The sequence below is a fragment of the Nicotiana tabacum genome, chromosome 16 (genome assembly GCF_000715075.1).
Source record: "Nicotiana tabacum cultivar K326 chromosome 16, ASM71507v2, whole genome shotgun sequence".
Lineage (NCBI taxonomy): Eukaryota > Viridiplantae > Streptophyta > Magnoliopsida > Solanales > Solanaceae > Nicotiana > Nicotiana tabacum.
In genome coordinates this window covers 153,871,469-153,895,438 of record NC_134095.1, presented here as the reverse complement: position 1 = coordinate 153,895,438, position 23,970 = coordinate 153,871,469, and the positions used below count along the sequence as shown (strand labels likewise).

At 36.7% G+C, this 23,970-nt stretch overlaps 1 protein-coding gene across 2 annotated transcripts; it reads left to right on the top strand.

Annotated features, from left to right (window-relative positions):
* The first annotated feature begins 5,441 nt into the window (after positions 1–5,441).
* Positions 5,442–9,533, top strand: LOC107808169 (uncharacterized). Of its 2 annotated transcripts, XM_016632664.2 has the most exons (3): positions 5,453–5,720; positions 5,802–5,895; positions 8,660–9,533. In XM_016632664.2, the coding sequence occupies exons 1-3, from the start codon at positions 5,588–5,590 to the stop codon at positions 9,123–9,125; spliced, it is 693 nt and encodes a 230-aa protein (XP_016488150.1). In that variant the 5' UTR covers positions 5,453–5,587; the 3' UTR covers positions 9,126–9,533. The 2 variants fall into 2 exon arrangements, with proteins under 2 accessions (XP_016488149.1, XP_016488150.1); XM_016632663.2 differs by having other exon boundaries at positions 5,442–5,895.
* Positions 9,534–23,970: the final 14,437 nt, after the last annotated feature.

The window sequence follows — 23,970 nt, the reverse complement described above, 5'->3', positions numbered from 1 at the left end:
GGTGGTCCCGATTTGTAGTGGTTGCATGCTTTAGTTATGCTAATAAATTCGTATAGGTATATATCAAGGTGGATTTATTGTCTTCTGGTTTAGGATTTTTTCTCAGAGGTGGTTTCTTAAGTGTATTATGATTTGTTTTTTGTCTTACCGGGAAAAATGCCTGAATTTTCTATGATGTTGACACAGTTTTAGTGCTTTTTCTTTGTTTATTAGCTAAGGTGGTCCTAAATGTAGGACCCTTGAATGCAACTGCTTCATTAAACTATTCTGGTGGTTGGATTTTAGTGCATCTTTGCTCTCTTTGTCAATTTTTTATGAAGGGGTGACCAACTTTTTGTGGATTCTTTTGTACATATTGTATTTCTTTATTCATGGGACCCTCTGTCTCACATGTCATTTTCTGCCTATATTTGTTCCTCTTTTTTTCTACTTTCAGCTTATATTGGTTCATTTACTATTTGCTAACCATTCTTATTTGCCATATTTACTAGATTATTGGAGATGATCTTAGTTGATTTAATATTCAATTATGAAGGTGAATGAGTTACACATCCTGAAGTTGTGTACACAACGAATAAATTGCACACATTGTCAGGGTATGTTTCAGACTTGCTTTCTTATATAGATATAGAATCTGAATTTATAGTTGAGCTAGGGTTTGTAGGGGTTCAACAACTTATAGTTGCCGGACCTTCTGGTAAATTGTATGAGGTTTAAGGGGATGTGGGGATTAGACAGCTGGTATCCTTGCTTTCTAATGAATATAATGTAGTGAACCTATATGTTGTGGATGAATGTGACACCCCTATTGAGTGTATTCCCAGTATTGTTGATTATAGAGAATCATATCCTTGTTTAGACGAGGCTGGTACTGACTGTAGCTTAAGTGAATTAGGAACCGACTCTAATTCTGATTCTGAGGGATGTGATTCTGAAGAATTACATTTACTCCAAACACACACAAAAAAGACATAATTGAGAATTTGAATGATTACAAGGAGATATATAAATGCATGGCCTTTAAGGACATACCAGAAGCTAGGAAGTTTATGAAGTTGTATGCTCTAGCCAACAAGAAAGTCTTAAAATTGAGGAAGAGTGACCCAATGAGGGTTAGGTATAGATGCATTGTGGGTTGTCCCTTTGTTTGTTTAATATTCAAAGATGGTAATGCAGGGTTACTGTAAAGACATTAGAGTCAGAACATAATTGTGGCAATGCATATAATAATAGTACTGTTGATTTCAATACCATTGCACATTACTTTAAGGGAAAGTTACAGGATAATCCTAAGTATAAGGTAAGGGAGATGGTACTTGATTTGAAAAGAATTTTTGAGTTAAATGTGAGTCATGGGAAGTGCAAGTGGGCAAAAAGAATGATATTGGAGACCTTAGATGGGAGTTTTGCAGATGAGTACAACAAACTTGATGCTTATGCCATTGAATTGAGGGAGAGTAATCCAGGCAGTGATATAGTGATTAACATTTCAAAAAATGCACTTGAAAATGGGAAAAGAAGATTCTTGAGGATACATGTTTGATTCAAAGCTATGAATATGGTTTTCAAGTTAGGGTTAAGATCATTCATTAGTGTAGATGACACATTTTTAAAAGGGAAAGCCAATGGTCAATTGCTAGTTGCTGTTGGACAGGATGCACAAAACCACTTTTATCCTTTGGCATGGGATGTCGTTGATAAAGAGAGAAAGCATTCTTGGAACTGGTTCCTACAATTGCTTCAGGGATCTATAGGCCTTAAGGAAGGAGAAGGAATCACCTTCATGTCCTACATGCAAAAGGTAATGTTTCTGAATTTTTCTTCTTTCTGTTATCATCTACTTCTGTCCAATTTTTGTTTCTAGATTTTTTCCTTTCTGTTGTCATCTATTTCTGTCCAGTTTTTGTTTTTGAATTTTATTTTCTTTCTGTTGTCATCTACTTCTGTCCAGTTTTTGTTTCTGACGTTTTTTTTTCTTTCTGCATGTTTTTTGAATTTGTTATAGGGATTAATTAAGACAATTAAAATTATTCTACCACAAGCACATCATAAGTTTTGTGTTAGACATATCGAGGCTAACTGGTGCAAGACATACAATACTAGGGAAAGCAAAAAACTGCTTTGGTGGTGTTCATGGTGCACTTATGAAGAAGACTTCAAAGGCCAACTAAGCAAGCTAGGAGAGTTGAACAAGGATGCAGCAGAGAGTTTATTGAAGTACCCACCACCATCTTGGTGTAGAGATTATCTAGATACAATTTGCAAGAATCAGTCAGTTGATAACAATTTGATTGAATCATTTAATTCATGAATTTTGGAAGCAAGGCAAAAGCCAATCATTAATATATTGGAAGACATTAGACTCAAAGTTATGAACATGATGACAAAACATGAAGCTGAAGCTAGTATATGGAGCAATGAGTTCAGTCCAAAAAGCCTAGAACTATACAATGAATTCATGGAGATTGCTCAAGTGTATAAAGTTAATTTCAATGGAGAAGGAGGATATGAAGTTAGTGAAGGGTCTGACAAGCATTGTGTCAACTTAAGCATAAAGAAGTGCACTTGTAGGGCATGAGACCTTACATGAATCCCATGCCCCCATGCTATTAGAGCTATACTTCACAACAGGGGTGACCCTTTGACAGAGATGCACCGGTGGTACAGTAAGGAGGCATTTCTACTTACTTATAGACACAATCTCCAACCTTTTAGAGGAGAATTTTTTTGGAAAATTGACCCATCACAAGCAATGGAGTCCCTAGAGTTGGTGAAGTTGGCTGGCAGGCCAAAAGTTAAAAGGGATAGACAGAAGAATGAGGCAGTTAAAAGGCAAGGAGTGTGGTCACAATCCAGAAAAGGTAGAGTCACGACTTGTGATAAATGTGGACAATTAAACCATAATGCAAGAACTTGTGCTCAGATTATCTACAATTTGCACATATACTGAAATTGTACCTATTTATGTTTTCTAACTTTATTTTTTAATAGCAACCAAAGGGAAAACAACTAAGCAAGGGAAAACAACCTTTCAAAAGAACAAGAACTTTGTTAGATTCTGAAATAGAAGATGAAATACACTGTTCAGCACTGCAAATGACTCAATCAAGTCAGGAAAATGGATTTAGCTTCATGCCTATACCTAGAGTTGTTGAATCAAGTATGGTTCCAAATTTTCCAAAGATGGAACATGATGAAGATATTGTGGTTAGGCCAATGGTGATATTAGAAGTCAAGACAAGACTTCAACTGAGGTAGCAAGTAAACTTACTAGCTGGGACAAGATCAATCAACTTTACTGGTGATCACACTGGTATTAGTGAGCCCACAAATCTTCCATATTCACCAGCAGTCTTGATGTGGAAGGGTAAAGCAGCTATAACTTCAAATCAGTTAGAAATACAAAGGCAACAGAAGATTGAGAAGCTGAAGATAAGAAAAGGAAAATGATCAAGTTGTTCTATGTAGTTTTGTGTTTACTTTGGGATGTAATTACTGCAAACTTAATGACAGTCTCCTGTTTAATATTCTGTTAATATTGGTATTGGTAATTGAATTGGATGTCATAGTATGATTTAGGTTGTGTTAGTTTTTGGGATTATAGTTTGACATCCAATCATCAGTTTCACTTACTAACTTTACTATTTTTGGTGATATGTAATTACTGCATTGACAGTACTTCTGATATGTAATTACTGCGTTGGTGATAACTGTCCAGATTTTACTGCATTGTGATATGTAAAATAAATTTACTGCATTAGAGTGATGCCCAGATTTTTATTGTTAGTGAATTGCCTAGTTTTTTTACTGCATTAGGGTCGGTATTTTGTTCTTAAGTTGTTCTGTACAGAACTTCATGTTATGTACTTACTGCATCATAGACTGAATTAACTGCATTAAAATGGATGCCGAGATTTTTACTGTTAGTGAACTGCCTAGTTTTACTCTGCATTATTCTATTAAACTGGACCGTAACATACCATATAAAGAACTATATTTAGTGATTACAATCAAGCTGACCAACACAATAAATTTGAAAATGAAAGGTATACTGCACTACACAAAATGCCATATGCACTACACAAAATGCATTCATGAAAATCTGGATTTTACAACATTTAACTTCATCAAAACCCTACCGCACTACAGAAAATGCAAAATTCATTTCATCAACAATGCCACAATAAATCCGACTAACAATGCAAATGCAACCATAATGAACATCTTCATGTGCATCACTTTCACTTCCCTCTCCATTGCTTTATTCACTTTAACATCATTTATAGCCTCCAAAACATCAACTTTTTTCCATCAATTTGTCCTTTTTAAGCTTGCATGCATCCAACAACATATTCAGCGTCCTGATTTTGACATTGGCAGCATCTAATTAAGACTTGAAATTGTTGATTACTATCAACACTTTGTCCGAGAGGGCTTCGTCGTGCCATTCCCAATATCCACATGACTCGTTCTTACAAATACATTCAATAACTATGTTAAATAGCAGAAAAAATAAAACTTTAAATGTATCGACGAGTAATGAATCAACAACGAAATTCACACTTACTTCAGGGTAAGCACACTTGTAGAATCTCCTTCCGGATTTGTTTGTAGTCATCGAAGTGAAGTTGTTCGCAATCTCCCCACAGTAGCACCTTCTTCTCGATGTAACACTAGAATTAGACATTGAACCAAGACTATCTGATGTGTTGGTCGAAGAAGAACAAAGAAATTTGAATGAGAAGTTATAGCATTTGAGTTGTGGGAGAGAGGGAGGGACATCTGCAAATATGAGTGAACAAATTAGGGTTCATACATTAATAAGGGTGAAGGGTCTAATATTTTAGGGTCGGATTGGGTAATGGGTTAGGCCGAATCTGTGCTAAATCTAACCAGATGATTTGGTGTTGACACGTGGCCCATATGTTAAAATAAAGGTATTTGTATTTAATAGTATAATGGCAGGGGTTTGGTTGCTCTAGTAGTATAACAGAGGGCTATTTAAATTATTGATGATAGTAGAGGGACAGATTAGACCCTTTTCCGTAAAGTTTATTACAAAACAATAACAATAATAATCCAGTGAAATTCTATTAGTGGGATCTGGAGAGGGTAGTGTGTACGTATACCTTACCCCTACCCGAGGAGTAGAGAGGCACAAAGTTTATTACAAAGGAAACAAAAATTTTCAAAATTTGTGATTTTAAATATGTACTAATAACATAGGACTATAATACTTTTCAAATTTATGTACATTAAACATGTCATAATATTAGTGTCACTACAAAAACTTCTTTTTAAAGTAAAATAAGAAGTTAAATATAATTTTAGGCAACTTACTATTAAAAATATTTTTAAAAAGTGTAATAAAATATTTTAAAGTAGGTCGCCTTTGGTACAAGCGACCTACTTATATGAAAAACGCACAACAAAAAACAAGTAGAAAAGTCTACTGATCGGCTGCAACGGAGGGAGAAGTAAGAATTGTAAAAGAGAGAGAGGCAAATTCAACGGAGTTCACTTTCAAATTCGCCAACTTCTTACTATATATAGCGAAAGAAGGATTGATAAAAGAGGAAGGTGAAAAATGGGGAAGGGGAAATGGGTAACAATAGCAGTGGTGGTAGCGATAATAGCAATAACAAAGGCATTAAGCAATCAACTGGGTTTCGAAAAAGACGCAGCAATCGAATGGTTAAAGCAAATGTCAGATCGATTAGGTAATTGGGCGATCCCTGCATATGTGGGTCTTCATACAGTTACATTAGCCCTGTGCTTGCCTTACGCTGTTTTCTTTGAAGCTGGCGCTTCTCTTCTATTTGGATTCTTCCCAGCTGTTTTGTGCGTCTTTTGTGCTAAAATCCTTGGTGCTTCTCTCTCTTTCTGGATCGGCAGGTAACTCTCTCTCTCTCGTTGGCCTATGTGTTTTCATTTTTCAGCTTGAGACAAATACTATTATATTGAGAACTTGTTATATGTGTAGGGGTAGGTGTGAGATTTACATAATCCTTGATTTGCCTTAAGAAGATTTTTTGGTTTGGGAATGAAAATGGGTTAGAGGATTAAAATAGTGGAGCTAACTGATTTGGGGTTGGGGTTTAGTTGACTGATTATAGAGGAATCGCAGCAGAGGTAAAGAATACTGGGTGATTTCTTCCCATATGTGTAAGCCTTGGTGGATTAAGTTATCTGGTATCTGTGCTGGTAGAAGTTACCAGGTGGAATAGTTAGGGATCGTTTGGTACATGGATAAGGATAATAATCCCGGGATAGAATTTGGGATTAACTTTATCCCATGTTTGGTTTGGGGTATTAGCTAATTCCAGGACAATTATTACACTGAAATGGTGGGGTATTAACTAATCCCATGGGCGTGGGATATCGTGAGATATTCCACCATTATACCAAACGACCCCTTAAGGCGCACAAGCTGGTCCTGACACCATTGTTATTAAAAACAAGGAAAAACGAGAGTAGATACTCGTGAATTTGTTTGCTTAATTGAGAAAGATTGTTTGGGGTTTGGAATACCATTTGCCAGTTGAATTGTGTATTTTGTCTACTAGAAATCATAGGGGATTTGTGATTTGGGTGGTTGATTGATTTAAGAGACAAGATATTCATGAACTTGGTTTTCGAAATTCATCAAGCCATCTAGGTTTCCCAATTTCATTTGACTGCCGAATTGTATGCTTTGTCTACAATAAATTATATCATTTCCTTCTCGTGAGTCAAAATGAGGAGATAAAGTTAAGAATGGTGAAAAGGGGTTTCATCATAAAGTTGTTTGTAGTGCTATCTGTACTTATTTAGTGAACTTCATAACACAATTACAGGGTTTAGGACAAACATACTGGATTCGGCTGAACTTGTAAGTTGCCTTCTAGCTTCGCCCTTGGACCTTTTTAGTTGATTATAGGCAACCGGTGCACAAAGCATCCCCCGTTCACGCAAGATGTGGGGAGGGTAGCACCCCAAAGAGGTGTAATATTGCAGCCTACCTTAATGCAAGCATCAGTGCCAATTGATTTATGCTGTTTGAAAACAAAATCGGAAAAAGTCTTAGCATTTTTGTTGAAGGAAAGGCAGTAAACTGTCATTATAACATATGTTAGTTGCTACAGTAGAATTGTTTTCCTGTTTGAATCATGGAATATTCGAATTCTGATTTATGGAAGATTTTTTTTTATTGAAATTCCCAAATTTTGAAGGTATTGTTTAAAGCTGCAGCCTGAAGGATGTACCCAATACTAAAAACAGAGTGATGATATCAATTATTTTCACTCTTTAGATAAGTAAATCAAAAGGAAGAATTTGAGAGAAAGCTGCTTGGAGGTAAAAAGAACTTTTAGGGGAATAAGATAAAGTCCTCAAGTGGTCTTTTGATTGGTTAAGCATTTAAAATTTTCATGTGGACTCATTTGGAAACATCATTTGGTATTTCCATTCGAGATTGCTAGAACTTGGGGTAAATAGGTAGCTTTTGATGAGGAAAGGAAATATAAGGGAATAAAAGAAGAGTGGGTAGGGGCTAGAAAAAGAGAAAAAGAAGTAACAGAGCAAGAAAAGAAAGATTAGTGAGAAGAGAGGGGGAAAAAGATCGTAATGATCTCGAGTTTAAAAGAATTCAAGTGCTTAAGTGATCACAAAAGAATATTCAAGGACTTAAATGTCAATTTCCTATAGGATTAAGTGCCTTTATAGTGTTTTGCCCTCAGAAGTATTCAGCTAGTTCATTTGGTGGCAGTGGCAGATCTGTAGCTTGACCATGTGTTGCTTTAAACTTACTGTGTTTTCAGGTATCTCATGGTATACAAGGATGAGCCACAGTGACAAGGTAGAGGTCTGCATAAAGTGCTCTTATAGTTGGTGAAAAACTTATTCATAGGTCTCTAAAGGAGTGATCCTCTAGATTCTTCTAACTGGCATGCTAGATTAAACCATGGAATAAGAAAGTGAAGAAGGCAAAAATGTTGCTGACGGAAAATGAACTACATTCGTGTAAGGATGTAAACAATGGGACAGAGCAAATAAAAATGGGGGAGGGGGACCTTACTAAGTGTTTGGCTGTTTGTGTTAAGAAAAGACTAACTTACTAATCAAAAAAGATGTAGGGAGGGGGACTTGTAATAAAAAAGGTGGGGAGGGGTGTTTTAAGTGCGATCATTTTTTTTGGGGGGTGGGGGTGGGGGGTGTTAAATCAAGAAGTGGGATCAGCTCAATAACAACTTAATTTGTTCTTAAGCAGATAAACAACCTGATGTGGAGGAGTTGGAGGTGGTATTGGTATGAGAAGAGTTTATTTCTGATTTGACTACTTTGTTTCCATTAACTGAAACCACAACGTACAAATTTAAACTGGAAGGCTCAGCCTTTTCTTTCATCTCTCACTCCTATGGACAAAGGAAAATATACTATAGTGGTTGTATTTCAGAAATTCAGGTGACGAGATTGTCTATCTGTTCCCTTTCCCTTCTTTTAAGCTTGTCCTTCTGCTTAAGCGAAATAAGTGTATTGTATCTCAGGAGGTGTATGTTCAAGCTGTTCATCCAAAGCAGCCTTTGGTTCGGTTTATGAATGTTAATTTATTAAATGGTGTAGATATTTCTCTCCCTCTCTGGATTTTTTCGATTGCAGTTCTGATATTGTACTTTCCCAGGTTCGTGTTTCGGAGTTCCAGCTCTGCTATTGGGTGGGCGCAAAATAACAAATACTTTCATATACTCTCAAGGGGTGTTGAACGAGATGGATGGAAATTTGTTCTTCTTGCCCGTTTCTCACCTATACCTTCTTATGTCATCAACTATGCCTTGGCAGCCACCAAAGTTAGGTTCTTCTTGGATTTCCTGCTTCCAACAGCAATTGGCTGCCTTCCCATGATCTTGCAGAATACTTCTATCGGCAGTCTTGCTGGTGCTGCTGTATCCTCTGGCTCTGGATCTAAGGCATCCAATTTACGGTCATACATCTTTCCTCTTCTTGGGATCTTAGCGAGTATCCTCATATCTTTGAGGGTGAAAAAGTACTCCAAGGATATCTCAGTCGCTGAAACAGTTCCTACGGAGGATAATGACAACAATAGATTGTCTGAACGGCAAAAAGGAAAAGGCTCAAAGAAACGGTGATTTCATCTATAGGTTTTGCATTCCTTCTTTCCCTCTTTAATTTCCCCCTGATGGTGGTTGAAAGGGAGGATGTATCGAGCTGGCTGTCAAAGCCCATGGTCTGGTTGCTGCTAATGTAAAGGTAAGAAAAGGAATTGGTATGAGACGATGATGTTTTTTTCCAAAGAAGAGGTTGACAATCTTTTTGCTTCGCTTCTAGAGGCAGAAAATGCTCTGTTTTATGCTGGCTGATGTTTCAGCCAATTTCGTTAAATCTTATAGCCATCTTCCTGTGTTATGGTCAAGAAATTTGATGTTTGTGCGTAGGTAAATTCAATATTTACAACCCAAAGAAACAATATGACTGACCTTGGAAACTGATTTGCTAATTAAAGCTTAATAGATAAATGGTTACCATTCTTCCCTTCACTGTGCATTTTGTTTCACCTTGTAGAAAGCAGCTTGAATGATATAGGTAAGGATGTATCATATCATTTTCATTGTGGTCTTTACAATATAGTTCGTGTTCTTATGTACAAGCGGTTATGGGTGAAACAACAACAAGGGTCTGGGAAGGGTGGGCTATACGCAAACCTTATCCCTACCTTGTGTGAGGTAGAGAGATTGTTTTTGATAGATCTTCGGTTGGAGAAAATCATTTTCAAAACAGGTTTGAAAATTCAAGGGTAAAAAGGTATTGCCAGCAAAATAGTAAACCTAACCAAAATAAAAGAAGCAACAATAGTAATAAATCTGGAAAATAAGATAATAATAGAATATTAATAATATAATAATAGTAAGCACGCAGCCTTACCCCTACATTTATGTAGGTAGCGAGGCAATATCGATGATTGGTGGAACAAAAAGGGTAATCTTTAGTAGCTGTGTGTTCTTGATTGTTTGGTTCCTTTAGTCTAGGACCTTCTTTTAGGGGCCCGTTTGGCCATAAAATTTTTCCACTTTTTTTCAGTTGAATTTCGGAATTTTTCGAAAATTTGAAAAATTCCAAAAAAATTATTTTTCAAATTTTTCGCATTCAAATACTATTTTCTCTTTGAATTATTTTTTCCGAAATTTCACAATTCTGATGTCCAAATGCCCACTAAGTAATTTCTGCCAACATAAATTATGCTGCAAGTAGTTAGAGAAGCACAAGTTCTAAAGACAATTAATATATCTCTAAAAGAATATGTAATATGTGGTATGCAGTCTCTTTCAAGTTAGGACTTTGGCATGCAACTTCTAATTAATTGCAAGACAAGATAATGTATTGTTAATTGATTTCCATTTTCTTGTCTTGCAGTTGCAATTGCTAAAGATTCTTTATCTCTAATCATGCATAGTTGAGGCAAAACTCACACGAGCAGATGAAAATGTCAGTGATTAACCATTACTTAATCCATCTTTTATCGGGGGCGAGCAAGAAGCCCGCATGCAAGTTCGGTTGAATCCAATAATTTTTGCTCAAATACTGTATAAAAGTTCATTAAATATATACAAATATTGAATTTAGAATTCCGTTATTAGTACTTGAATTAGTCGTTTTAAAATTTAAAACCCATAAAGTTAAAATCCTAGATCCCCTGCCTTTTATCTTTCTTTCTTTTTTCTCTCTTGATTCCTCAATTATCTCTAATTATATTATTATGATTAGATTTACAGTCGACACATGACTCCTTTCCTGGTTGTTCAGCTGCGCTGCTCGCACTTATTAATTAGGCACATATCCATGACTAAAATACCACTTTTATATGTTAATCATATGTGAGATTCGCGAAGAGTTTAACTTTCACGCCACAGGCGGAGCCAGGATTTCAAAGTTATGGGTTTTGGATTTTAAGACCACAATTTCAAGTATTACTAATTGGATTTTAAATTTAATATTTATAAATATTTCATGAAATCAAAACACCAAATATACTATTTAAGCAAAAGTTACTAAGTTCGGCCACCAAATCCGTAGGCCGGCTTGTGCCTCCACCCCTGATTACAAGTCCGGGTAGAGGAACGATACGATAGATTAACGACCAGTATAAATGTAGTATACTAATGATGAATACTCTGAATATTGAAACTTGTTAGAACATGCGCACCTAGGCTGATGTTAGTGGCGGAGCAAGATTTTCCCCAAAAAAGAATCAAAATATAGAAATTAAATGCAAGGACACCAGGTAGTCACTTTTAAGAGTGTTATTTAAAATATATCTACAGTTTACAATTGTCACACCTCTTTTTTCCTGAGGGGGATAGGAGAGTTTTTCCAGTGAAAGTGACATAAATCGAAATTGGATTATTTTATTTATTTCAGAGTCGCCACTTGGAATAGTTTTATGGTGTCCCTAGTCATCGGTTTATTTTAAATCCCAAATCGAGAAAATTGACTCTATTTTTGGTCCACGAACACAGAAGACCGGGTAAAGAATTCTGTTAACCTGGGAGAAGGTGTTAGGTATTCTCGGGTTCCGTGGTTCTAGCACGGTCGCTTAACTATCAATAATTGGCCTAATTATCTGATTTATTACATGTTTTAAACCTATTGTGCATTTTTAACTTTATAACCGCTTTTAATTATTTTAATCGTTTTTTAGGATTTATGGAATTATTTCTTGAACAAGTTACGATTGTCGTACACTTGCCGTTTTGGAACACGTTGCAAACCATGCTACACGAAATGCACCCGCGATTTGCGACATGTTTATTTTAGGCAAAATACCTTAAAACCTCCCTAAACTTGATACAGATTATTAGTTATAGCCTTAAACTATTCGTGGTCTTAATTACCTCCCTCAACTTGGCCTTTTGAGAGCAATTACCCCCCTGTACATTGATGTGGCAAAGAGTCTGGGTGCACTCGCCTGCCACGTGGATTTTTCTTGTATAAGTGGCATTTTTTTGAAAAAATAAAATACCTTTTGAAGTATATTACATTTTTAGATAATTTTTTCGAATACAATTTATAATAAAACTTGGATAAAACTATATTATTTAGGCTGTTTTTTTATTTGGCTAAAAATAATAAAATTTTAGTTATTCTTTTTTGAATTAGACCTGAAAATAAAGATTCATACAATTGAAATAAATACTCAAAGAATCTAAGAAGTTATAAAAAATACATAGTTTTGAATTAATTATTTTGGCTATAACTTTTTATATAGCTCTAAATTACAGTGCTCTAAAAATATAATTAATTATAGCCAAAATAATATGACAATCTGTAAAAGAAATATTCTTAGAGCACCCTAATTTAGAGCTATATAAAAAAATTATATCCAAAATAATGATTTCAAACTATGTATTTTTTTATAACTTTTTAGATGCCTTGACTATTTATTTAAATTGTATAAATCTTTATTTTCAGGTCAAATTTTTAAAAAGATTAACTAAAACTTTATTATTTTTAGCCAAATAAAAAAAATAGCCTAAGTAATATATCCGGGTTTTATTATAAACTGTATTCGAACAAAATTATCTAAAAAAGTAACATACTTAAAAATGTAAAATATATTTTATTTTTCAAACAAATGCCACATATAGAGAAAATCCACATGGCAGGGGAGGTTGGTTTTTGCTTCATCTGCCGGCCTTAATGACTCTCAAAAGGCCAAATTAAGGGGGGTAATTAAGATCATGAATAGTTTAAGGCTATAACTAATAATCTGTGTCAAATTTAGGGAGGTTTTAAGGTGTTTTGCCTTTATTTTATTATTGTTCGAAGTTGTTATGATCGGGTCATGTATACATGTGATTTTTGACCCTCCCCAAGATTTTACATATTTTAGCACTTAAATACTTTGTTTAGGCCTAATATAGTTACTTCAACTAATTTTGAATCTTTTACATTATTTTTATCACAAAATTAAAAAATACAAAAAAAAAATAGTTCCATATTTCTCTATTTAATTCACATTAAATATTTTTAGAAGGATATATTACTTTGAACCTATTTTTATTTTATATAATCTTCGAAAATGCCAAAATTAGTTTCATATTTTATATATAATTTAGTTTAATTAATCAGATTAATTTTTGCATTACGTTGTATATTTATCTTATATTAAAAGAAATTCAACTAAGATTTGGACATTTGTTCTTAGCCCAAAATAAGACCCAACAAGATATGGACCCAACCCATTTTTAATTTTAAAGCCCATTACCCCATCTTGAATTTTTCCCTAACCCTAAAAGAGCATTAACCTTCTTCTTCATAAACCTTAGAGACAAAAAAGAGAGGGCAGCCATCACCAGACTACACGACCCCTCCCCCTGTTCCTCGTTTTCTTCTTCAACATCAGATGAGCAACTTGAACGACAAATGGACACCACCCAGACCTTCTTCTTCAACCGAACAGACCCAAGAGAACACCGATCTCCATCAATCAGACTACCCTTCAACTCCTCCTCTCACCAAACCAGCGGCAAACTCGCCGGAAATGCTGCGACATACACACAGGCATGAACAGTAGAGAGTACAGGGGACTAACAACCGCAAACCACCCCAAATAGTCCATTTCCATGACTGTTCCAGCGAAATCGAAGTTCGAGTTCCGAAAATCCGTTCAAGTTAGAGGTCGCCGGCGCTGTTTCGATGGTGGTCCAACCTTCCATCTAAAGTTTGTCGCTAATTTTGGATTTCTATATCACCCCATGGCCTCTTGGTGTAAGATTTGATCTGGAGATTATGTTTAATATATTGGAAAGGATTTTTGCTACCCAAAGTCCAACTCTAAACTCTTGTTCATCCTTTAATTTTCAAATTGTGTTTTTTCGTGTTCAACTGAAATATCTGCATGCCTTTGGATTTGCTTTTGAGTTCTTGAGAAATTAACGTTGCTTAGGGTAAGGAAGTTGGTTGACCACGTCACTTAATTGTTTGTCCTATTAAGAAAATAATTGCTTGAAAATGCCATAATTTTGATGCTGTTGGTTCCTTTAGCTTCATGTTTGTGATATTGGTAATTAGATTTGGTACCAGTTTATGATTTAAAGGAAGAAGTAGAATTTGATGCCTTCGATGACCTGAATTGTGTTGCGGGATTCGGGATAAACAAATTTTACCTTTTTTTAATTGTCACATCGCTAGGAATATGCTTAGGCCGACCACATTTGGGTAGGCAAGCCTTAGGATTTTCGTTAGTTTTGAGGTGGGAGGTCGTTCCCTTAGTTAAATTTATCCGGGGAATGCCCCGAGGGATTTGTATATATATGATATTTCAGGGGTATGCCCCGAAGTGAATGTAATTGGAGGTCATGGCGAACATCGTAGAAGAAGTAGTGTAGGATAATCTAGAACTTTAATTTTTCTTCTTTTAATTTTCTTTTATTTAGGTGGGGACGACCTCGAGCCTCTTTTGATTGTTTATTTTCTTTTTGTGTGTTATTACCTCAATTCAAATATTTTAAAAGCCAACTAGATCAAGTATGCAACCGTACTAGTTACTGGACTTGGGGAGTGCCTAACATCTTCTCCCCGAGTCAAATGAACCCCCTTACCCAAATCTCTGGTGCAGACTCAGTTTTGGAGTCCCAAGTGTTTTAAAGGAAAAATCATTTTTAAAAACGGTGACCTGACACACCGAAATCAATGTCAGGTGGCGACTTTGAGTTATTTCCTTTTGAACACATATTTTTGTCACTTTCTAATTGAAAAACCTTTTCAAGCTTTAATTAAATCTTTTATTAATTTAAGAGGGTTTAGTGAAAGTTTGTTAAAAAAAGGGGTGTGACATCTCTGCCGACTCTGTTGGGGATTTGCAGGTTTGAGCTGATACTTGATCTTGTTGACTTTTAGAATGTCCGGTTGAGGTGTTTATGTTTTTTAGCTTTATCTGACTTTTATGTTTTATACTTTGTTATTATTTGCTAGTTGTTTATATGTTTACATTTTTTTATTTTTTTTATGTGTTTACTGCTTTATAACTGTCATCATTTGCATAACCCCGAGTCTTCTTTCTGCAACAAGTCTTCCGGAGTACGTTTGAGCATACACGGCTTTTTGTGAGTCACCCGTGTCTTTAGGGGGCGGCGTGGAAGTGTGGAGTGGGCGGATAGCTACATGAGCCGCCATCGACCACGTGTCGCCCCAAATTGCCTTGTCTAGTGAACCCCAAACGTAGGTTAGCCTTTAGGACATTCTTGTTTGCGTCATATCATTTAAACCTAGAAGGGTTCGGTCTCAAGCACCGTGTCCCGTTGTAGGAGGTTTATCCAAATTACGTCAAAATGGGCTTATGGCCCAAAAAGACATTTAATCATCCTTATGTGCTACATGCTGCATTTCTTCAGGGTAGAAGGGTTATTTGGCGGACCAACGATATTTGAGGGTGAAGTATAAAATGAAGCAAGTAGGGCCCACTTGCATTTTTCTTTCATAGTTTTCCAAAAATCAAAAAGAAATGAAAATGAAAAAAATTCAAAAAGATTTTGCACTTTCCCACCATTTTCCAAAAAAGATCAAAAAAAGAGAAAATAAAATCCAAAAGACTTTACATTTTCCATCATTTTTCAAAAAAGACAAAAAAATAATAGTTTTTCCAAACTAATTGCACTTCATTTTTAAAGCTTTCTTCCATGTTCGATCTGCCCGAACTACGCGAACCTGATTCTCGTCTTTCGGGGCAAGATACGTAGGCAACCTACATAGGGTCCAGTTTTCCTAGTGAGTCTTAGGTTCTTGGTTTTGCGGCGTCTTAGCCAAATCTTGCATGTCTAGCCACTTTTAGCCACATCGGCCATTCTTGCAAAAGGGGTTATTTTTTGCAAAAGTGGTTCAATTACCCATGTCTTAGGATCTTGAGTCCACAACTAGGTGTCATATTACTTTAAGGCACTTCCTTATTGAGTTTGCATCTTTAGTCACTTTTGGCCTCATCGGCCATTCTTGCAAAATGAGGTCATTTTCACAAAAGTGGTTCATTGACCCATGTCTCAGGATCCTGAGTTCGCAACTAAGTGTCCCACTACCTTAAGGTCCGTCCTTTTGAATTTGTATCTTTAGCCACTTCGGGCCATATCGATCATTTTTGCAAAATGGGGCATTTTCGCAAATTAATTTTGGGCCATGATGTTCGGAGTTTGAATCCATAAAAGCCTTAGTGAGGCATTTTCCTTGTCCATGAGGTCAATCTTGTTGAGTTTGCATTAATAGCCACTCTTGGCCATGCAAGTTAATTTTCAAAACTAGCCCAATCATATCTTGCGTGTGTCTAATAGGAGGTGTGGTCTCACATAGTGTCTCGAGTCATTTAATCTGTTTGGTATTATTTTTCTCATTCAGGTATGGATTCATTTACCAGAGCTCGAGCACGACAGATATCCTGAGACCATCACATTTGGGAGCTGTTTGAGGAGACTTTTTATTTTTGAGTCTGTTTTATATTATTTTTTGCTTTCTAGTCTTGTATGGTTGTATTCAGTCTTTTAGTTGGTGTAACAGTTTGTCATAGTATAGTTGAGGTTGTCAAGTCTCGCGTCATCATATTTCTTATTTTGTATTTGAAAAACTAAAAAAATTATAAATTAAAAATCCAAAAGATTTTTGTTTTAGTTTATTTTGTCTATTACTTTTTTCAAAACTACGCTTGATCTGATTCATGAGGGGCATGATACGTAGGCAACCTACATAGGGTTCGATCGAATCATGTTTTTTCAAAAAATCAAAAAAAAAAAAAAAGAATGAGTTTGCGGGACATGAGAAATGAGAGGAAATAAAAGAGCGATAATCAGAAAGAAAAAAGGGGAAAAGAAATGAAAAACCAAGCGGTGTTAGAAAGGAAGATGAAGAAGGAAATGGGGCAAGAAGAGTGAAATTGGGATGATGTTATATGACCTTCGTACCCTCGAAGCCATTCTGGAACCGTTAACCGTGACTAGGGGGCATTGCACGCAATATGATATTTCTATCAGATAAATGCTCTAACGCTAACATGTTGGCTTTGTTTTGCTCCTCTTTGTTATTTTCATTTTTATTATAGCATAGGGTGGTTAGTTTGTGGCACTTTGGTGATTCATCCATATAACACCAGAAAGCACAAGGCAATCATGGCTAGCGAAGAAACATACACTGGGGTTGTAGACCCACCAAGGGAGATTGTAGAATCAGAATTAGAACTGAAAGAGGAGGTCCGAAGGCTGAAACATCAGATGGCGGAAATGTATCAGGCCTGGATTATGGGGCACCCTCCACCTTCATTCCCTACCAACTATACAGAAAACCATGCCTCCATTCCACTACTGTCTTGAGCCCGGGTTCCCATTACCGTCGACCTTTCCCCTCAACATGCACCGAGCTTTACCCCTTATCACAATTACCCTGGCACTTCCTCCCAAATGTTCCATGCTCCACCAGCCAAAACAACCTCATACCCTACTCCGACATCTGCTCCTATTTTTGTATCCCCTCCACCAGCTACTCTTCCTCGATCCTCTAGCGAGACTGTGTTTAAAGTTCCCGATGCCCAAGGAAATAGACCCAAGGAAAGTTTTAGGGAGTTTTGGTTCAGATGGAACGAACAAGTTGCTCGGGTCAGTTCTCCAATTGATAGAAAAGATGTTGTTGAGCTCCGCCAACGACATGATCCAGTGAGCATTCCTGCTAAATGCTTTCAGCCTCAATACCGACCCCATAAATATCCTTATACTCCAGATAATCCTCCCCAATGCTACTTTCCTCCACAGAATCCCCAAAGTCATACCTCACCTCCCCAGTACTCTATCCACAATGCACCGTCATATGTTCCACACTCACAAAACCCGCAACGGCTTGCACCGCCTCCACAAATGTCTTACTCACCTCTACAAGCATTTCAACCCCATACCCGAAAGAGGTTCCAACCAAGGCCGGAGTACAAAATGAGAAGGCAGCAGCAAAGAGAAATGTCTTTCACTCCAATCGGAGAATCCTACACAAGCTTGTTTGAAAAGTTAAAATAATCTGGCCTGATTGAGCCGTTCATCGGCTATATTCCGGACCCATATGCAAAAGGTTTTGATCCTACTGTACGGTGCATGTACCACTCTAATGTCCAAGGGCATAACATTGAAGATTGTCGTGCTTTGAAAAGGGAGATAGAAAGAATGATTCAAGAAGGGATAATTGTGGTCCAGGATAGTGACACCCAGAACATTGCACAGATTCCTGTACCTGCACATGATGATGCACACTTCATGGAGAAGATACGTGGTGACGGGGAGTATGAGAATCCTCTTGGGAACTTGTTGACTGAAGTTAATGATATTGAAATTGGTGAAGGTCCCAGTAATTTTGATGTACAACCTAATGGCTAAGATATCGAGCTTGGTAATTGGAAAGACACTCCTTTCTTGGCCAGCCAGGGAGGAGTTTTGGTGGTTTATTTTGTTGTCATTTCTGTTTGTCCGGGTTATTTCAGGGTTATAATCCGGATATTGTCTTGTGGCTCAAACTTTTCTTCTTCTCATTTTGTCTAGTTCGTTTAGTTGTAGTAACTCGTCTAGTGTTATTTAGGATTGTTCCAGGGTTGTAAGCCATGTCTATTTTTCTTGTCTTTTTCAAACCCTTTTCATCATCTGTCTAATGCAATCTCTTATTTTCTGTTAGTTCTAGTCAATTTTTGTTTAGGTCATTTTTCCTTTTATAGTTCTTCTCATGCCGACTCTAGTGACATGACATGCACACATAATTCTTAGTTTGATCTTGAAAGTTAGTCTAATCATGAAGCAATGGCAAAATTTTTTGAATATGATAAAAGGATGCGTTTGAGGAAACAGTTAAAGATTCACGCATTCTGAGATGACCTAAATTTTGAATTGAGTGAAACTGAGGCAGTAGGTCTGGGAAATCAAGAGGTTGATAAGATCATACATCAAAAAAATGTCTCTCAAGCAGTTTGAAGTAAATCAGTCAGTGCTAAAATGCGTTCTTCCACATCAAGATAAAGTTGAGTCAAGTCTGTTTCGAATTGACCAGGGTCATTCCTTGAGACAAAGGCATTACCCATTGGCACTCTTTGTTTGTATTGATGCCATCAATAGTTTCTATGCGTGATTTGTTTGCTTATCTTCAATTGCATGTTTGTACTTGGCATTTTTGAGTTTGGTATGACGAAGGCATTTTATTCTGCTACCCAAACACTTTTATAATTTGCTATCCATTTTGAGCCCTAATTTTTTGTTTTATACCCCTATTTTGGAATCAGAAATAGAGTAGGAACTAGAAAAGGAAAAGAAAAGAAAAAAAAGGAAAGAAAAAAAAAAGGAAAAGAGAAAAAGAAAAAAAAGAGGAAAAAAGGGAAAGGAAAAAAGGGAAAAGAAAAAAAGAAAAAAAAAGAAAAGAAGGAAAAAGAAAAGAAAATTTCTTTTGAACTACGTTCGACCTGATTCATGTCACCACAAGATACGTAGGCAGCCTTACGGTTCGGTCACACCAAATAAAATATTTCATAATCCCCGAAGCTAAGAGTGGGGCAGTTTTTCTTAGAAATCCCATCAAAGCAAAGATCCAAAAAAAAAAATCCAAGACTCCATAAACTGGGGCAGAAGTTTTAATTTTGCCAAAAGATCTGATTAAAAGTTGTAATTTTGAACCTTTTCTTCTTAAATTATTTTGAGCCTTCATGCCACCCTTTCTTTCCAACCCTATCCAAAAGCCTACATTGCGGTCCAAAGAAAGACCTTCTGACCAATCTTTGAGGATGCCAAATTAAGTGTGTGGTGAAAGTATGATCTTTCTGTATAATGGGTAATACCTTTGTTCTCAGCACAATGAGAGAAAATGATAAAATGAGAGAGTCTTATCGGTGAAAACCCTCAGGGGCACCATAAGATGACAGTGAGTTGAGAAAAGAGCAAAATGAGAGAGGCTTGATGGTGAAAACTTTTAGGGCACTACAAGTCGACTGAGGATTGTGGATCAAATGGGACAATTGAAGCACTGAAGCCCAATTTCACAGCGAAGAGGTACAACAAGAGTTGAATATTAGACTTGCTTGAGAGATTAGGCCAACTAATCTAAAGGGGCATGTCATGGTCATTAGAGTTGGTATCCACATCTGATAAGTTTCTACTTCGTAATTTTCTTGTTAGGTATCATCTCTTTCCCCTGTCCCTTATTTTGTTCCTCTCATTTTGTTTGAGTCCCTTCTTGAGTCTGTTTGGTCAGAACAAGTGAGAATTGACTTCAAAATTTGCTACCAGCTTTCCAATTGCAAAAAACAAATTTGGCTAGTACATCAAAGTGGCATGAGTCAAGAAAAGTATTTTGCGCATTGAATTGGTAACAATCAACATGCTTTGGGATTCATGTGAGATGCGAGGGTTCGGTAAATGTCAATCCAGGAGCAAAATGCAACAGATAGAGGATATTGGGAACGAATGGAGCAGAGGTGTTTTCTGTGATAAGGGTTGAAAGAAAATGGGCAGTCGATAACAGTCGAGGTTGTCCAAGTTAAAATCAAAGTTATCTTGGCAGTGGCAGAAGCAGACACTCAGCAATAATGCCACAAACTAACCACCACGTTTTCAAACTAATAAGATTTTATCTAAAACAGGGGCAAGAAAATTTGTTAATCCACAGGGATCCTCCCATGAAGAAGGCATGGCTGAGGGGCAAGAAATTCTATTCAGAATCCTCCAAGAAGAGAGAATGGCTCAGGACCCTCCTGGATAATGGGATTTAGTTTTAGCAATCAGGTGCCCCACCTGGATAACTAGGGAATACAGTTTCAAGTTTTAGCATCAGGCACCCACCTGGATAACGATGGAATACAATTCAAATTGTTGGTAATCAGGCGCCCACTTGGATAACGAGAGAATAAAATTCAAGTTTTTGGTAATCAGGCGCCCACCTGGATAACGAGGGAATACAATTCAAGTTTTTAGTAATCAAGCACCCAGTTTTGGGTAATCAGGCACCCACCTGGATAACGAGGGAATACAATTCAAGTTTTTAGTAATCAGGCGCCCATCTGGAGAACGAGAGAAGTCATTTCAAGTTTTAAGTCAATGGCAGGTGCCCACCTGGAGAATAAGGGAATTTATTTCGAGTTCAAGTCGTTGGCAGACACCCACCTGGAGAACGAGGGAATTCATTTCAAGTTTTAAGTCGGTCGCAGGTGCCCACCTGGAGAATGAGGGAATTTATATCAAGTTTCAAGCTTTAACGGCAGGCGCCCACCTGGAGAACGAGAGAATCCATTTCAAAATTATTGTGATTTTTAAGTAAGTAACAAGCGCCCACCTGGATAACGAGGGAAGTCATCTCAAGTTTCAAGTTTTGGCAATCAGGTACCCACCTGGAGAACAAGGGAATTCATTTAAGAGTTACTTTCAATTCGCAAATTCAAGAAGCATCAGGAGCCCACCTGAAGAACAGGGTCCACTTTTCAGTCTCATGTTGAAGATCAAGTAGAGATTCAAGGAAGATTCAGACAAAAGTAGATAGGATCTTGTATTTTTCTTTTACTTTGCTGTAATTTTTTCTTTTATTTTTGATGTGACGGCAGGAACCGCGGACCAGAACCTCGACGGCACTTCACTCGATTCTCCACCTCGGTACTCCATTGTCCTTCTCACTTATGAACTACACGTGACCTGGTTCCTTTGTAGCCAAGGATATGTAGGCATCTCAAATACCAGGGCTCGGTCACATTCTCTTCCTTTCTCTTAGTTTTTGGTCTTTCTAAATAAGGGTCGGGTTAAAAAACCTATCTAGTCGTTCTTTATTTGAAAATACTTCGTATTTTCAGTCAAAGAGGGGCAGCTGTAGACATGTGATTTTTGACCCTCCCCAAGATTTTAAATATTTTAGCATTTAAATACTTTGTTTAGGCCTAATATAGTTACTTCAACTAATTTTGAATCTTTTACATTATTTTTATCACAAAATTGAAAAATACAAAAAAAAAATAGTTCCATATTTCTCTATTTAATTCACATTAGATATTTTTAGAAGGATATATTACTTTGAACCTATTTTTATTTTATATAATCTTCGAAAACGCCAAAATTAGTTTCATATTTTATATATAATTTAGTTTAATTAATCAGATTAATTTTTGCATTACGTTGTATATTTATCTTATATTAAAAGGAATTCAACTAAGATTTGGACATTTGTTCTTAGCCCAAAATAAGACCCAACAAGATATGGATCCAACCCATTTTTAATTTTAAAGCCCATTACCCAATCTTGAATTTTTCCCTAACCCTAAAAGAACATTAACCTTCTTCTTCATAAACCTTAGAGACAAAAAAGAGAGGGCAACCATCACCAGACTACACGACCCCTCCCCATGTTCCTCGTTTTCTTCTTCAACATCAGACAAGCAACTTGAACGACAAATGGACACCACCCAGACCTTCTTCTTCAACCGAACAGACCCAAGAGAACACCGATCTCCATCAATCAGACTACCCTTCAACTCCTCCTCTCACCAAACCAGCGGCAAACTCGCCGGAAATGCTGCGACATACACACAGGCATGAACAGTAGAGAGTACAGGGTACTAACAACCGCAAACCACCCCAAATATTCCATTTCCATGACTGTTCCGGTGAAATCGAAGTTCGAGTTCCGAAAATCCGTTCAAGTTAGAGGTCGCCGGCGCTGTTTCGATGGTGGTCCAACCTTCCATCTAAAGTTTGGTCGCTAATTTTGGATTTCTATATCACCTCATGGCCGCTTGGTGTAAGATTTGATCTGGAGATTATGTTTAATATATTGGAAAGGATTTTTGCTACCCAAGGTCCATCTCTAAACTCTTGTTCATCCTTTAATTTTCAAATTGTATTTTTTCGTGTTCAACTGAAATATCTGCATGCCTTTGGATTTGCTTTTGAGTTCTTGAGAAATTAATGTTGTTTAGGGTAAGGAAGTTGGTTGACCACGTCACTTAATTGTTTGTCCTATTAAGAAAATAATTGCTTGAAAATGCCATAATTTTGATGTTGTTGGTTCCTTTAGCTTCATGTTTATGATATTGGTAATTAGATTTGGTACCAGTTTATGATTTAAAGGAAGAAGTAGAATTTGATGCCTTCGATGACCTGAATTGTGTTGCGGGATTCGGGATAAACAAATTTTACCTTTTTTTACTTGTCATATCGCTAGGAATATGCTTAGGCCGACCACATTTGGGTAGGCAAGCCTTAGGATTTTCGTTAGTTTTGAGGTGGGAGGTCGTTCCCTTAGTTAAATTTATTCGGGGAATGCTGTGTGTGTGTGTATATATATATATATATATATATATATATATATATATATATATATATATATATATATATATATATATATGATATTTCAGGGGTATGCCCCGAAGTGAATGTAATTGGAGGTCATGGCGAACATCGTAGAAGAAGTAGTGTAGGATAATCTAGAACTTTAATTTTTCTTCTTTTAATTTTCTTTTATTTAGGTGGGGACGACCTCGAGCCTCTTTTGATTGTTTATTTTCTTTTTGTGTGTTATTACCTCAATTCGAATATTTTAAAAGCCGACTAGATCAAGTATGCAACCGTACTAGTTACCGGACTTGGGGAGTGCCTAACATCTTCTCCCCGAGTCAAATGAACCCCCTTACCCAAATCTCTGGTGCAGACTCAGTTTTGGAGTCCCAAGTGTTTTAAAGGAAAAATCATTTTTAAAAACGGTGACCTGGCACACCGAAATCAATGTCAGGTGGCGACTTTGAGTTATTTCCTTTTGAACACATATTTTTGTCACTTTCTAATTGAAAAACCTTTTCAAGCTTTAATTAAATCTTTTATTAATTTAAGAGGGTTTAGTGAAAGTTTGTTAAAAAAAGGGGTGTGACATCTCTGCCGACTCTGTTGGGGATTTGCAGGTTTGAGCTGATACTTGATCTTGTTGACTTTTAGAATATCCGGTTGAGGT